General features: G+C 36.4%; 1 protein-coding gene across 3 annotated transcripts in view; it reads right to left on the reverse strand.

Annotated features, from left to right (window-relative positions):
• ATAD1 (ATPase family AAA domain containing 1) overlaps nucleotides 1-16,397 on the reverse strand; it is a 55,596-nt gene that overhangs the window by 17,582 nt on the left and 21,617 nt on the right. For all 3 annotated transcript variants that reach the window (XM_017536372.2, XM_017536374.2, XM_037741283.1), the window contains 2 exons: nucleotides 6,222-6,328; nucleotides 976-1,065 (listed from right to left, as the gene is read on the reverse strand). In XM_017536372.2, the coding sequence (XP_017391861.1) occupies nucleotides 976-1,065; nucleotides 6,222-6,328 (197 nt within the window). The remainder of the gene's footprint in view (nucleotides 1-975; nucleotides 1,066-6,221; nucleotides 6,329-16,397) is intronic.

The following is a 16,397-nucleotide window of genomic DNA, read 5'->3' on the forward strand; positions in this document are numbered from 1 at the left end:
AAAAAAAAAAAAAAAATCAGTCATACTAAATAAATTTTATAGTCTCCTACAGGTTTTAAAATCTTCATTGGGTAAATTTTCCAAGAATATGCACATACTTAACCACTTTATTAAAGTTGTAGCTATAGTAAAGAGTTGATCAGAGTAATTTTATAGAGGCCATAACTATCAAGTTTACTAACAAAAACCAATCTGAGAAATTACAGACTATAAATGGGACAAATGATTTTTAGCCAGATTAAAAATGGAATTACAGTAAGTCCCTCTAAATGGCAACACATGTAACATGCTGATTGTATGGAACATATTTTCTACTAATAAAACCTGTTCTTTCTTTTGCAATCTGAAGGCAGACAGAATTCAAGATCTCAAGATCTGTGCAAAAATTATAATGTACCGGTAAGTCATAATCATATACTAGAGGGTACTTCTTAACTAACAAAAAATGCTAGAAAGAAGGCAGAACTAGTCTAACACCATCTAAACATCTGCATTCTTATAAACTATGATATCCACTGGAATCATTAATCCTATCAGGGATGCACTGACTACATCTGTAAATAATCAATCAAATAAATCCCAGTTGTTCTTCATGCCAGGCGTTCTAAACAGAACAATTCTTTAAGCCAAATTTCTCCAATTTTATTCTATGCTAAACTCAAACTATAATTTAGATTTTCTTATGTATCTTCCTATATAGATAACTTCCTACATCCTAAAGTAAATCACTAAAATAGCCAAGCAAACTTGAGGTAACTACATATATACTTTGAAGAGAAGCAAGTAACACTAATCTTAAGATAGAAATAAGAAAGAGTGGAAAGGACAAAGCAGCAACCATCAGGGTGTCTGCCCCATTCCTTCCTTGTCATAAATAAGTCCTATATAACAAAATATTTGTTCTTAAAATTAAAGGTAAAGACCTATAAAAAGGTGAATATTTAACTCTTCATAATATCAATCAAGACCACCTACAGGCTGGTTGATATGAAATCTTGTAGGCATTCTTCTCATTATAGCCGAGTCAAGGTCCTGAGGACGATTGGTAGCTCCCATTACTATGACCTAAGTATATAAAGAAAACAGAAGGTATTAAATATATCAATTATACTGCTTTGAGTATGTTATTACTAGAGCTTGGTTTAAAAAATTAAGCGGTATTTTAACTAAATCCTTTGTAAGAAATCTGATTTTAATTCACTATTGTTCAACTATTTATATGTAAAAATTGAAGTTAATCCCAAACAGATCAAATAACAGCAAAACTGGAAAACTAATGCATTTCATTTGATGTCTTTCTAGTAATTAAAATATGTAATGTTCAGTTGCAAATAGCTACTCAGGAATTACAAAAATTTGCTTTTAAAAAAATATTGTATTTTGCAATATATGTTTGCTTAATGAATATATGCTGAATGACTGAAAGCCATTATTTTACAGCTTGGGTATACAGTTTGGAAGTGTGGGGGGACAGTTCAAGTCCTTAAATAATAATATTATGGAAAGAATCATTTCCCCGTAAGTCTGAAGATTATGGTAACTGTAATAGATATTGTGTACTTTTTCTCTATATTTCACATCATCATCTCATGGTACTATCAGCACTGCAGGTGATATCCTTTCAATGCTAAATAAAATCTCAAGTAATCAAACTTTAAAGATAACAGAGTATAAGCAAACATCAAAATGCTGGGAAGAATTCTTTTTAAAAATGCTGGCAGTCCTGCCAAATTCTGGGTCTATGTCACTTACTTATAAAGGATGTAGAGATTTAAAAAAAAAAAAGGAACTCTAAAAATAAACATAAATATAAATAAAGATACATAAAACAAGATAATTTCTGAAGGACATCAATATTACCTTTACTGTTGATACTTCAGTATAACCCAGTAACAATACACATCTGCTATCCAAAATGAAATTTAATGGTATTCCATGGAAACACATTACTCTAACATCATCCTATTTCTCCCTAACAGGTTTTACATTTCTGAAATAATTCAAATCTTATATTCTACCTCTACTCTACACTGAATGACATTCAGGAGCCTGAAAGCCCAATTACTTTCAATTAACTGTGAGAGTTTGCCACCTAGAGGAAGAAAATATAAACATGTTTGAAAAATAGTTTCACCACACAGCATAGTTTGTATTTGTGTTATGTGGTCCTAAAATCAAAATATTAATGTTCATACCTATTTTTCTTTTTTTTTCTTTTTTCTTTTTCTTTTTTTGTAGACAGGGTCTTGCTCTGTCTCCCAGGTAGAAGTGCAGTGTTGCCCTTATAGCTCACTATAGCCTCAATCTCATGGGGTTAAGCAATCCTCCTGCCTCAGCCTTCTGAGTAGTTGGGGACTACAGGCACATACCACTGTGCCTGGCTAATTTTTCTGTCTTTAGTAAGATGAGGTTTCACCATATTGCCTATGCTGGTCTGAAACCTCTGGGCTCAAGAGATCCTCCCGCCTTGGCCTTCCGAAGTGCAGGGATTACAAATGTGAAACATTATGCCCATCCTCTTTATTGACTTTCTACAACTCAATAAAATTAATAAAAAAGAAAAAATTTCTTCCAAATTTAAAACAAATCTTAAAAGTAAGCGAATGAACTAAATACTTAAGATAATGAATACGGAAAAAAAAAACCCACAAAAGGCATTGTGGTTGAGTCAATATTTGGGGGAAAAAAAAAGGAAAATGGAAAACATTTGAAAAAATATAGAACAAAACAAAACAAAACTGAAAAACCAGTACAGAGGATGAAACGCTAGAAAACAGAATCAAGGAATCCAAATAAAACTAGCAAAATATGGTCTATTGAGTATGTATAACAGATACTCATGATGAAAAAGCAACAGTGATTGAAATCACTTGTAGTTTCACATAAAGAAGCAAATTTTAAGGAGTGATTTTCAGCAAAAACAGAACTTTTACATATATATTAATTCTGTTTAATACAAATGAGCTACAATTTAAAACAGGAAGTGACAGTAATTTTTTACTACTTAAGCAACAAAATCAATGCTCCTTTTAGGTATTAGTTGTTCAAACGTTATTTTGAGATGGAGTCTCGCTCTGTTGCCAAGGCTGGAGTGCAATGGTATAATCTAGGCTCACTGCAACCTCCACCCTCCCGGGTTCAAGTGATTCTCCTGCCTCAGCCCTCCTGAGCAGCTGGGATTACAGGCAACTGCCACCAAGCCTAGCTAATTTTTGTATTTTTTTTTTTTGGTAGAGACTGGGTTTCACCAGGTTGACCAGGCTGGTCTCAAACTCCTGACCTCAGGTGATCCACCCGCCTCAGCCTTTTAAAGTGCTGGGATTACAGGCATGAGCCACTGCACTCAGCCAGTTGTTCCAACTTTTAAGAAATCTTTATTTTCTGTTCCTGCATTCATTTGCTAAAAATAATGGACTTGAGCTTCATCTGGAAGAGGGAGAGGATCAGGAAAAATAACTAAAGGGTACTAGGCTTAATATCTGGGTATGAAATAATCAGTACAACAAAACCCCAAGACACAAGTTCATCTATGTAACAAATGTGAACTTGTACCCCTGGATTTAAAGTAAAACTTTAAAAAAGAATCTTTAAAACAAAACGTGAAGATAATTTTTTATCATTTCACATTTAAAATAATCAAACCTAAATTTATATCTCAAAACTTTATCAATGAATACCCTAAAAACACTATCTTTTTATGTCTCATGTCTCTCAAGATGAAAAATATGTCATCAATCCTAAGGTTTCCAGAAACAGTGATGGGTTTCATTGGGCCATTCTCTATTTCTGTTTCCTTGGTGACCATATCACATTACAAGAAAGCTAGCTAGGGTACTGGGCTCTATCCATAATCATAGAAAAGACAATTCTAGAGAAGAGCTAACTGGTTCACATGCAAGTAGAACATGTTTAAAATAATTACTCAAAATTAATAATATCAACTTTAACCTCCCCCCAAATAAAAGTTAAAAAGTTACTGCAGTTTAATAAAACAGCAGCATCTTCGTTTGCTCTCTCAACTCAAAACTCATCATAATAAAAACAGTAATTGCTATTAGCGCAGTAAGGAATTTTGGTTCTGAGAACTCTGTTGCAAGTTATGCTGTACCAGAATCATACTGTGGAGCTCTGGAGAAAGTGGCTCTGGAGAATACTTCATCCAATTGCCTCTATATCACCTGCTGAAAATAGTTGAACACCAAGTTCTGACAGGGTATGTAATATTAAGATATTTTCTCTTACATGGGCTAACTATCCAATTGTCTAAATGCTCTAAATATTATTTCTCAGGCGGAATAGTTTTTGGCAACCTGTACATGAGTCCTATTGATAAACCCCACAGGTTTATAAAAACCAATTATTAATGGGAAATGTTTCTATTAATGTTACCTAAATCTATCTATGTTATACTTTCTTCTCCAACCATTCCAGAAAAGCTAAAGGCTGTATTCCTCATAATAAAACTACATTTTCACAAACACAATATAGAAGGAGGACATGAGACTTAATTTTCTTCTTGAGAATGATGTTCAGACTTTGACTTATGGTAATGTGGTGGGGTTAAGAGATCCTTAAACCCCATGAACACAAAAAATAAAATATTTAAAAGACAACTAAATTAACCGACAATTTTGCAAAGAACTAAAGGAATTAAGCTAAGGTTGGCAATAGGGCCTATGCACTTAACTCAGATTAATTCCTCAAAACAATTCTGAGGTAGGTACTATTCTTCCCTTTTTATAAATATTATTCCCTCTATACAGATACAGGGTGATTATAAAATTTGGCCAAGGTCACACAGCTAGTTGATGCCAGGGTTCTGATTTTCTAATACAATTAGAAACATAAGTAATAAGCAAGAACCTATCAAAACTGACTTGGTAGATTTGAAAAACAATCTAGAAAAATTTCTAAAACTGAAAAATATAATACTTGAAATAATAAGTTCAATGAAAGAGTCAGATAGCAGAAGAGCTTCAAATGAACCAGAAGAAAGGAAAATAAATTATCCAGGACACAGCACAAAAAGACAGAAAATATGAAAGACACGTTAAAAAAGACATGAAACAGGTCAGGCATGGTGGCTCAGGCTGTAATGCCAGCACTATGGGAGGCCAAAGTGGGCAGGCTGTTTGAGCTCAGGAGTTCGAGACCAGGCTGGCCAACATAGTGAAAGCCATCTCTACTAAAATTACAAAAATTAGCCAGGTGTGGTGGTGCACATCTGTAACCCCAGCTACTTGAGACTGAAGCAGGAGAACTGCTTGAACCTGGAGAGCGGAGGTTGCGGTGAACCAAGATCATGCCACTGTACTCCAGCCTGGGCGACAGAGTAAGACTCTGTCTCAAAAAAAAAAAAAAAAGAAAAGAAAAAGAAAAACAGAGAGAAAATACTAAAGTTAAAATAAAAGAACACTGTTAACTTTTCCATGAGCTATTAAGTGATTCATTAAAAAAAAAAAAACAACGGAAAATGGTTGTAGGATGTTTATTTCCAGCAATCTGGCTAAAAAAAACACAAACATGCCAGATTAACGTCTTTTTAACTTTCTTTTAAACCACTGGGCTGACAAGAAAGTATGGAATATTCAGAGGCCAAAAACTAAATGAAAACTGGAAACCAAAAAGGAAAACTGAAAAATAAAGCCCATACAGGAGGAAGAGAAAAAGCCTAGGATACAAGTCTGTCTTGTATAAAACTGGGATCCTAAAGATAGGCATGGGTGACAAGAAGTGAGAAACTGTTGTTAGTTTCAGCTACTAATGAACTCTGTCAAATGAAAATGAGGGAAGTGACTTAGAACTGAAAGTAAAGACTACAAGGAATTATGGTAAAAGTCAAAAATAAGAGTTGAGGAAAAGAGAAAATATATATATTTTTAAATGTACACTATACCCACAGACACTAGTCACTTACTCTCTTTGGCACTGTAGGTTCTGAAAATTCCGAGAAGCTTTACTCTGGTGTTTTCTCTTCTGTTGCATCTGTTTCAGGCATTTAGGCAATCTACCAATGTTTTGGTAGACACAAAGTCCTCAAATTGGATAAAGCTTATACAAACCATATTCTTTTGGATCCTTATCATTTAGTCATAAGTGTAAATCATTATAAAAAAAAAAAAAAAAAAAAAAGAGTACAAAAGCATAGTAAGTAGCCCACCAAATTTTCTATTAAGAACAAAAAAACCAACACAAGTTGAGGGCAGATTTTGTTCAAATACCTGGCAGCTGTGATCAGTATCCAATCCATCCCAGAGACTCATAAACTGAGCTTTCATCATGGCTGTAGCTTCATGGTCAGAACTTGAACGGTTTCGTAGAAAGGAGTCTAGAAGTAAAACATCCTTAACCTTAGAAATTAAGAATAAATTATTTATCCCCCCCCAAACTTTTTTTTTTGAGACAGAGTCTCACCCTGTTGCCCAGGCTGGGGTGCAATGGCGCAATTACAGCACACTGCAACCTCGAACTCCCAGGCTTAAGTGATCCTCCTGCCTAAGTCTCTCGAGTAGCTGGGACTACAGGTACATGCCACCATGCCTAGCTAGTTTTTTTTTTGGTGGTAAAGACAGGATTCACTACGTTGCCAAGGCTAGTCTTGAACTCCTGGCCTCAAGTGATTCTCCTGCCTCAACCTCTCAAAGTGCTGGGATTATAGGCATGAGCCGCCATGCCTAGCCTTACTTTATTTACTCTACGTAATTTAAAATGTTCCTAATACAAGGAAATGATAAATGTTTGAAATGATGGGTATTCTGATTACCCTGATCTGATCACTATAGTATATAGTAACATTTTGTCACTCTGTACCCCATAAATATGTGCAATTATTATTATTTTTAAAACGGAGTTTCACTCATTGCCCAGGCTGGAGTGCAATGGCGCAATATGGCTTACCACAACCTCCGCCTCCCAGATTCAAGGGATTCTCCTGCCTCAGCCTTCCATGTAGCTGGGATTACAGGCATATGCCATCACACCCGGTTAATTTTGTGTTTCTAGTAGAGGGGGGTTCCTCCATGTTGGTCAGGTGCATCTAAAACTCCCAACCTCAGGTGATCCGCCCGTCTCAGCCTCTCAGAGTGTTGGGATTACAGGCGTGAGCCATGGCGCCCAGCCATATGTGCAATTATTATGCCAATTAATAAAAAGGAAATATGAAAAGAAAAAATTGTTGAAAACTCTACAAAAGATTACAAAGAAATTCGGCTATGTATTTTAGACATTCTGGTACAATAAACTTGGTAAATTATTAGGCAAAATAAAATACCATCATTCATAATTTCCTTTCTTCTCTAAAAATATGTTAATGACAACATATGTAAAAAAAAAAAAAAAAAAAAAAAAGGATCTAGGCCAGACACTGCAGCTCACGCCTGTAATCCCAGCATTTTGGGAGGCCGAGGCGGGCGTATCATGAGGTCAGGAGATCGAGACCATCCTGGCCAACATGGTGAAATCCCATCTCTACTAAAATATAAAAAATTAGCCAGGCATGGTGGCGTGTACCTTTAGTCCCAGCTATTTGGGAGGCTGATCGGGGGAATCACTGGAACCTGGGAGGCAGAGGTTGCAGTGAGCTGAGATCACGCCACTGCACTCCAACCTGGCGACAGAGAAAGTCTTCATCTCAAAATAAATAAATAAAGGATCCAGTCTGCCTCCTTCATTATTAGGTAGGAGAACAAGGAATAGGAATGCCTGAGAAGGGGACTGATCGGGCCAAGACCCCACAGCTGGTTAGCAAAGTGCCGCCACCTCTCAACCACTCCCTAAGTGCCAGGCAGAGAACGTGCGCCCCTCCCTCTGTCCCTGATGGCAGTTCGGCCAGAGATGCTCTCCCAGCCCATTTTCCAGATGAGGAAACTGAGGCTTAGAGGGAGTTGAAGTGACTCCATCGGATTCAAATGACAATGACAGTATTGGCACAGCTTGGGCTTGAAACTAAGAGTAGGAGACTCCAAACCTCAGGCCCTGTCTTTGGTAAACTGAGACAAACACCTCCTACCTCTTTTTTAAAATTATTTTATTTATTTATTTTTTTTTGAGACGGGGTTTCTCCCTGTTGGTCAGGCTGGTCTCAAACTCCCGACCTCAGGTGATCCACCCGCCTTGGCCTCCCAAAGTGCTAGGATTACAGGCATGAGCCACCGCACTTGCCCTTTTTAATATTTTTTTTAATTTTTTTTTTTTTGGACACCTCCTACTTCTTAAGCGGCAGCCTAACCAAATATCAGAATCAAGCCTGTCATCTTTGTAGAGTGACCAACAATCCTGATTTGTCCAGAACTGAGCGGGTTCTGACAGGCTGGGCTTTCAGGGCTAAAACTGGGCTAAAGCCCTGGGCAAACCTAGGGTTACTGTACGTCTTGGTGTTACAAACACCAGGCCCTACTCCGCCGGCCTTCCCAGACCATCCTCTGTTCCCATCTCCATATCTATGTCGTGCTGGGTGTGGGTAGAGCCTTCAATTGTCATTGCTGTGAATCCCCATCGATTTTCCAAAGTAAGTCTTGTGAAGTCACCTTGGGGCACAACGTACTAAAATTAAAGCATTAGTTAAAATACATAAAACATGAAACAACAAAAGCAATGGAAACAGCTGAAATAGTATAATAAAACATGTCATTACAGCAGATTAGGATGAAAAATAGTTCTTGCATTATGCCCCGAAGGTTGGCAAACTGGGGCTTCGTAAACATGTCAAGAAATGTACACACAAACGCACACGCATAGATATTTATATACGAAATCTCAGAAGCAGTGGAACCAGCTGAAACAGTGGAATTATGTGCATTTCGTGAATAAAGTATGTATTATTGCCCTGGTTTCTATAACGCGCTCAGATGTAGGTAGAGGAGGGGACAGAAATTCCAGAATCTGCAGAATGTCACAGGGCCCTGCCATAGTTCCCTGGGAAGGTAAAGTGATCTGTGCAAGATCAGCTCCCGGACCCTCGAGCGCTCGCCTAACAGAAGTCTCTCTGACCTTTTTCCCTGGGTTTGTGCGGCGCCCACTCAGGCCCCACGCGACATCACTTTCCTGTTGCTAACAAGTTCACAGTGTGTTTTGCCATATGGGAGGAGGTAGAACTTCTTTTTTCTTTTGAGACAGGGACTCGCTTTGTCACCCAGGCTAGAGTGCTGTGGCATGATCACAGCTCACTGCTGTGACCTTCTGGGCAGAAGCAATCCTCCCGCCTCAACTTACAAGTAGGTGGGACTACAGGCACGCACCACCACGCCCAGCTAATTTTTGTATTTTAAGCAGAGACAGGGTTTCAGCCTGTTGGCCAGGCAGCTCTCAAACTCCTGGCCTCAAGCGATCTTCCCACCTTGGCTTCCCAAACTGCTGGGGTTACAGGCATGAGCCACTGTGCCCAGTCTAGAATTTCATAAAGGCAACTACAAGCCAACTCTTACTTCTGGCTGGGATTGCCTGACACTTGCACTTGGGGCCATGGGGAAGACGGGAATAGGTAGGGTGACCAAACATCCCACTTGCCCGGGACTGTTCCAGTCCTAGCACAGAGAGTCCTGCATTCCAGACAACCCCTCAGTCTGGGGCCAGCTGGGATGGCTGGTCCCCTCCAAGTCCCTATCCCACAGCCCTTTGCCAGCAAAAGAAATTGTTCTGGCCGGGCGCGGTGGCTCAAGCCTGTAATCCCAGCACTTTGGGAGGCCGAGGTGGGTGGATCACGAGGTCAAGAGATCGAGACCATCCTGGTCAACATGGTGAAACCCCNAAAAAAAAAAAAAAAAAACAAAGGATCTAGTACTGAGAGGCTAGAAGAGTTAAGTGTAATCTTGGAGGAATGCCTGTGCAATTTGCCTCTAACTTTCTAGGTCACCTGAACCCTCTGTGTTCTTAGTTATGGGGTCACATACTTTTTTCTCACGCAGTTTCCTGGTATAAACAAAAATGACATGGGAAAATCCATAAAACACTATTAGGCAGAAAAATGTAAGACAGAAAATGATTTAAAACATATGCTAGAATAAACATACACATGTTATACATGGTAAAAAGCTTTTATGGAAATATACCAAAATGCTAATTTTAGAGCTCAGGGATGGATTTAAGGACAAGTTTAACTTTCTTTTCAAAATTATTTTCTGTCTTCCAAATTATCTACAATGAACATAAAATGCTTTGCCAAAAAAGAGGAAAACATTTTCTTTTTGAATATAAGACTGAAAGGTGCCACATCCTAAGAATTAAAAAAAAAACAAACAAAAAAAAAAAAACTAGTAAAAATAAATCTAGGATTTTCTAGTGCAATCCCCATTTCAAGTGTTTTGCCTTATAGCCCTATAAATTACTTTCATTTCTGAGTACCTATTACATTTCAGCACTGAAACTACAACTCAAACTTTGTCAATTATACATGAAAATGGCACAAATATGTCTTGTAATGTGCTATGTTCACGATTCAGAAAAACATTTTTTATAAAAAGTAATTCCAGCAAAAACAAATTACCATGACATATAAGAGTCCGGCGATGGCGAACATATATCCTAGATTTACTTAAAGTTTCAATTTTGTAAAATCTGCCCTATTATTAGACTATAATTCAAACTAACCCAACTATTCTGAAGGTGGAAAAACCAGTCATTTTAAAACTGCCTAATTTTTAAAGATAAATTTAAAATTCAACTGCCTACTTAATCTTCCTAATCTTCACTATCAATAAGTGGTTGTGGCAAGATATTTACTTAAAATAATATGAGAAACTTAAAATGCTAGATTTTTATAAATAACTATATCAATAATTGTGAGTAGATTAGAGTCTCCAAGTACATGATTAAGGTATTAGACTAAATTAAAAAAAAAAAAAACTCAAGACAGGCAGATCACTCAAGCCAGGGGTTTAAGACCAGCCTGGGCAACATGGCAAAACCCCTCCTCTATTCAAAAAAATTTTTTCTAAAAACAACTGTATGATGCTTAGAAGAAACATACTATAAATATAAGGACTCAGAATGATCAAAAAATAGAAAATGACAGGTTGAGTATTCCTTCCTTATCCAAGATGCCGAGAACTAGAAGTGTTTCAAATTTGAGATTCTGGAATATTTGCCTATACATGAGATATCTTGGGGATCGAACCCAAGTCCAGATATGAAATTCATTTATGTTTTATATATACCTTACACACACAGCATGAAAGTAATTTTATACAGTATTTTAAATAATTTCATGCAAGAAACAAAGTTTTAACTGAGTTTTGATTGTAATCTGTTATATGAGGTCAGGCATGAAAATCTTCCACTTGTGGCATCATGTTGGTGCTCAAAAAGTTTTGAATTTTGGATCACTTTGTATCTTGATTTTTTGTATTACAGATGTTCAATCTATATCTGCAAACAGGAACAAAAAAAGTTGGATAAATTTTTTTTTTAAAAGTAAACGCACATCTGACAAATGGTGCTGGAGCAACTGGACATTCTTAGGCAAAAAAAAAAAAAAAACTGGTGTAATTTTCACAAAAAATTAACACAAAATGGAGCACAAATCTATATGTAAAACACAAAATCATAAAACTAGGAAATAATATGGAAGAATATCAAGGTGACCTTAAACTTGGTGATTAATTTTTATATGTAACACCAAAAGCATGATACAACAAAAAAAAAATGTCTAAGTTGGACTTAAACTTCCTGGCCGGGTGCAGTGACTCATGCCTGTAATCCCAGCACTTTGGGAGGCCGAGGCGGGTTATCACTTGAGGCCAGGAGTTCAAGACCAGCCTGACCAACATGGTGAAACTTCATCTCTACTAAAAATACAAAATTAGCTGGGCGTGGTGGCACATCCCTGTAATACTCACTACTTGGGAGGCCGAGGCAGAAGAATAACTTGAATCCAGGAGATGGAGGCTGCAGTGAGCCAAGATCATGCCACTGCACTCCACCCTGGGCAACAAGAGTGAAATTCCATCTCAAAAAATATATATAAAATAAATAAAATAAAATTCCTGCCCTGTGAAAGATACTACTAAGAAAATGAAATGACAAGTCACAGACTGGCAAAAAAATACCTGCAAACATGAACCTGGTAAAGGACTTGTACCCAAAATATAAAAATAAAAAATAAATATAAGCAATAAAATAATTTAATTGTTGTTCCCAACACAAATAAATGATAAATCTTTGAGGTGATGGACATTCCAATTAGCTTGATGTGCTCACTGCACTGGTACCTCGCGCATATGTACAATTATTATGTATCAATTACAAAATTTTAAAAATCAATACAATAAAAAATATTACAATTTTTTTAAAGGGCAAAAAATTTGAACAGACACCTCAACAAAGATACACAGATGACAAGGCATATGAAATGATGCTCAACATCATGTCATTATGAAAACGCAAATTAAAAAATGAGAAATTATTAGATACCTACATATCTATTACAATAGATACAATCCCAAAAATTGACAAACCCAAATGCTAGAAGATGTATAGCAACAGGAACCTCAGTTATTGTTGGTGGAAATGCAAAATTGTATAGCCACTTTGGAAGACAGTTTGCTAGTTTCTTACAAAACTAAACACTGTTTTACCATAAGATTTAGATGTTATGCTCCTAGGTATTATTTTACCAATTGAGTTGCAACCTTGTGTCCACAGGAAAACCTGTACATGAATGCTGTTAGCAGCATTATTCCTAATTGTTGAAAAGAAGATGTCACTTAACAGATGAATGGAACAAACTGTGGTACATCTACATAACAGAATATTATTTAGTAATAAAAATAAGCTAACAAATCATGAAAAGATATAGAAGAAACTTAAATGCATATTGCTAAAGAAGCAAGTCTAAAAAGATTACATATTGTATGATTCTAATTGTAAAATTACAGAAAAGGTATAACTATAGAGACAGTAAAATGATCAGTGGATGCCTGCAGTTTGGGAGGAAAAGGGAAGGACAAATATGGGAAGGATACTATTGTGTATGAGATTGTAATGACAGATAAAAAACAGCATGCTTTGTCAAAGTCCATAGAACTGTACAACGTAAAGAATGAACCTTAAATTATGGACTTTGGTTAATTACAATGTGTCAATACTGATTCATTAATAAATGTCTCACACTAGTATTAATACTAGGAGAAACTATATATGTGGGGGACATATGGGAACTCGCTACGATTTCTGCTCAATTCTGCAAACTTAAAACCATTATTAAAAACAAAGTCTACTAATTTATTTTAGAAAAAGTTAATGAAGATCTGAGGTTGCAAGAAACAAAGAAAAAAAAAATCCCAGAGTTCAGAAAAAAGGGGAACTAAGAGTTCGAAATAAGAGCTGGAAAAACTTCATGTGATTATACTACTGTCTGTGTGTTTGTATACACAGCAGGTATGCATACAGACATATACAAAGCATCAAAAGGTTCTGCTCTATTGTTAACATCCACATACCGGCTGAAGCCAAGATACCTGGAAGGATTAACACTCACAGAAAGTGTGGACAAGAAAAAAATCTGCTCATCACTGTGCCAGAATGTTTGTCCATCTCTGCCTGGGCTCTGAGGAATAAAAATGTCTTCCCTACAGATAAAAAACTAGGACCACAGGGAGTCTCATTCAGGTATGAAGTCTAAATTTGTACCACCATTCAGTCCGGGAACATGCAAACTGAGAAATTATCTAAAATTTGTTCTGAATGATCAGACCCCTGAAGCTCTAAGCAGAGACAGAAAAAGTACTCTGGATCTTCTTAGGCAACAAATAATTCTCATATAAAAACAAGACTAAAGCCATCTAATGTTACAAATGACACAAGGAAACAAATCACTATAAAAAAAGAGTCAACATCAAGTAAAATTACAATTTCAGAACAGAGCAATTCAAAAACTATATAAAAATAGTATGTTTAAAATTCTAAAGCTATAAAAGGAATTGCAATTCTAAAAGAGCAAGCTACAGTAAAAAAGGGAAACATTTTATAAAGAACCAAACAGAACTTCTGAAGTTCAAATATAATAAACAAAACACAAACTCAATGGTTGAAAGATTAAATATAGCCAAGGAAAGAATTGCTTTTAATAACCTACTCAAAAATTGAATTATTTTTAAGTTGTACCATTATTTTATGTACAAACAAGAAACTTAAAATGCTGCCAACTCAACTATAACATGCTATCCCAATTTCAAAGATGTTAAAATGTAAAAAACAAAACAGTATGTCTTAGAATTGATGAAATATAGTACAGAACTAAATGACAGACTGTAGAAATGACTCAAAATAAACAAGATTAGGAATTTTGTTTTTTAAGATGGGATCCTGTTTTGTTGCCCAGGCTCCAGTGTGGTGGTATAACCTTGGTTCACTGAATATCCTTAATCTCCTGGGCTCAAGTGATCCTTTCACCTCAGCCTCCCAAGTAGCTCGTACTACAGGCATACATTACCACACCTGGCTAATTTTTGTATTTTTGTTGTAGCTATGGGGTCTCAACATGTTGTCCAGGATGGTCTTGAATTTCTGGACTCAAGTAAACCTCCTGCTTTGGCCTCTCCAAGTACTGGGATTACAGGTGTGAGCTACCACAGTTTTGTTTTGTTTTGTTTTGTTTTGTTTTTTAATGGGAGCATTGCAACCAAAGATATACAATGGCTGAGAAATCCTCCAGAATTAACGAAAGTCATGCATCCTCAGATTAAAAAACCACCATAAGGCTTAGCAGGCTAAATGAAAATAAATGCAGACCCAGAAAAAAAACATACTTGAACAGCAGAATGACATAGAAATCTAATAGCAACTAGGGAGAAATGATAGATTACTTACAAATACAAGGCAATAAAGAGAATTCTCAAAAGCAGTAACACTGGAAAGATTAGAATGCAATGGAATTGTAGTTTTAAGATGCTGAAAATCATTCTGTATCATTTAAGAGAGAAGGCAGAATTAACACATTTTCACACACAGAAAGAATCCACTCTTTGTACAACCTTTGCTGAAAGAACTTTGAAAGACTTCAGTAAAAAGAAAGTTAAATCCAGAAAAGACAAGATCGAAGAAGCAATGGTGAGCAAAATACCTAGCAAACGTGGCATGAAACAAGCAATGCCAGTATAAAATAACAATATAGAAGGTATAAGAAAAATAAAAAATGTTTAACAATGACGTGTAAGAGATGAGATATTATTATTACCTAAGAGTTCTAAGTTCACTGTATTATTTGGGAGGAGGATAGAGATTACCTTCAACTTTTAAGTTGATATTCTAAATATTTCACTAAAGTAAAAGAATGTAATAAGAAAAAGGGAATAAAGCAAAAAACAATGAAAAAAATGTCTATTAGACCAGTAAATTAAAAGCAAAAAATAATACAGCAGAAATAAATTGGCTAGGTGTTATAATCCCAGCACCTTAGGAGGCTGAGGTAGGAGGATCACCTGAGCCCAGGAGTTTGAGATCGACCTAGGCAAGATAGTGAGACCCTGTCTCTACAAAAAGATTAAAACATTAGCAGGGCATGGTGGCACACACCTGTATTCTCAGCTACTTGGAAGGTTGAGGTGGGAGGATCACTTGAGCCAGGAAGGTCAAGACTGCAGTGAGCCATGATTGTACCACTGCAATCCAGCCTGCATGACAACAGCGTGAAAAAAAAAGAAAAAAAAGAAATCTGCATATCTCAGCTATCATAATACAATCAAAGTAACCACAATTCCCAGTTAAATACAGATTTAGATTTAAATTTTTCAAAAATCTAGCTATCAGGCCAGGTGCAGTGGATCCCACCTATAATCCCAACACTTTGGGAGGCCAATGTGGAGTGTATTGCTTGGTCCCAAGAGTTTCAGACCATCCTGGGCAACATGGAGAAACCCTGACTCTACAAAAAAAAAAATACAAAGATTAGTGGGTTGTGGTAGCACACACCTGTGTTCCCAGCTACTTGGGAGGCTGAGGTAGGAGATTCACTTGAGCCCGGGGAGGTTGAGGCTGCAGTGAGCCATGATCACGCCACTGCATTGCGCCTGGGTAACAGAGTGAGATGCTGTCTTAAAAAAAAAAATCTACCTATGTGTTCCTCTGTTCAAGATGCGCACTGAAATAACTGGAGTAAACTGATGAGAAAAGATATATAAAGCAAACAAGTAACCAAAACAAAGCTATACCATAAATCTCTATCTATTTTTCTCTCTACATATGGTTACATAGCCTATCATGCTACATGTAACTATAATAAAATATAATTCAAAACTATGGTAATAATGCTATAATAAATATATATAGCTATACTAATATGATATTATGATATATATTTATATATACATTGTACGAGGAACAGAACGAAAATATCGACCCATGAAATATATCAAGAGTCCATTAACATAAAAGTTACGACATATATAGCAAAGGATAGTCTAGTT

This window comes from Cebus imitator, unplaced genomic scaffold, assembly GCF_001604975.1.
Source record: "Cebus imitator isolate Cc_AM_T3 unplaced genomic scaffold, Cebus_imitator-1.0 Scaffold97, whole genome shotgun sequence".
In the NCBI taxonomy this organism is placed as follows: Eukaryota; Metazoa; Chordata; class Mammalia; order Primates; family Cebidae; genus Cebus; species Cebus imitator.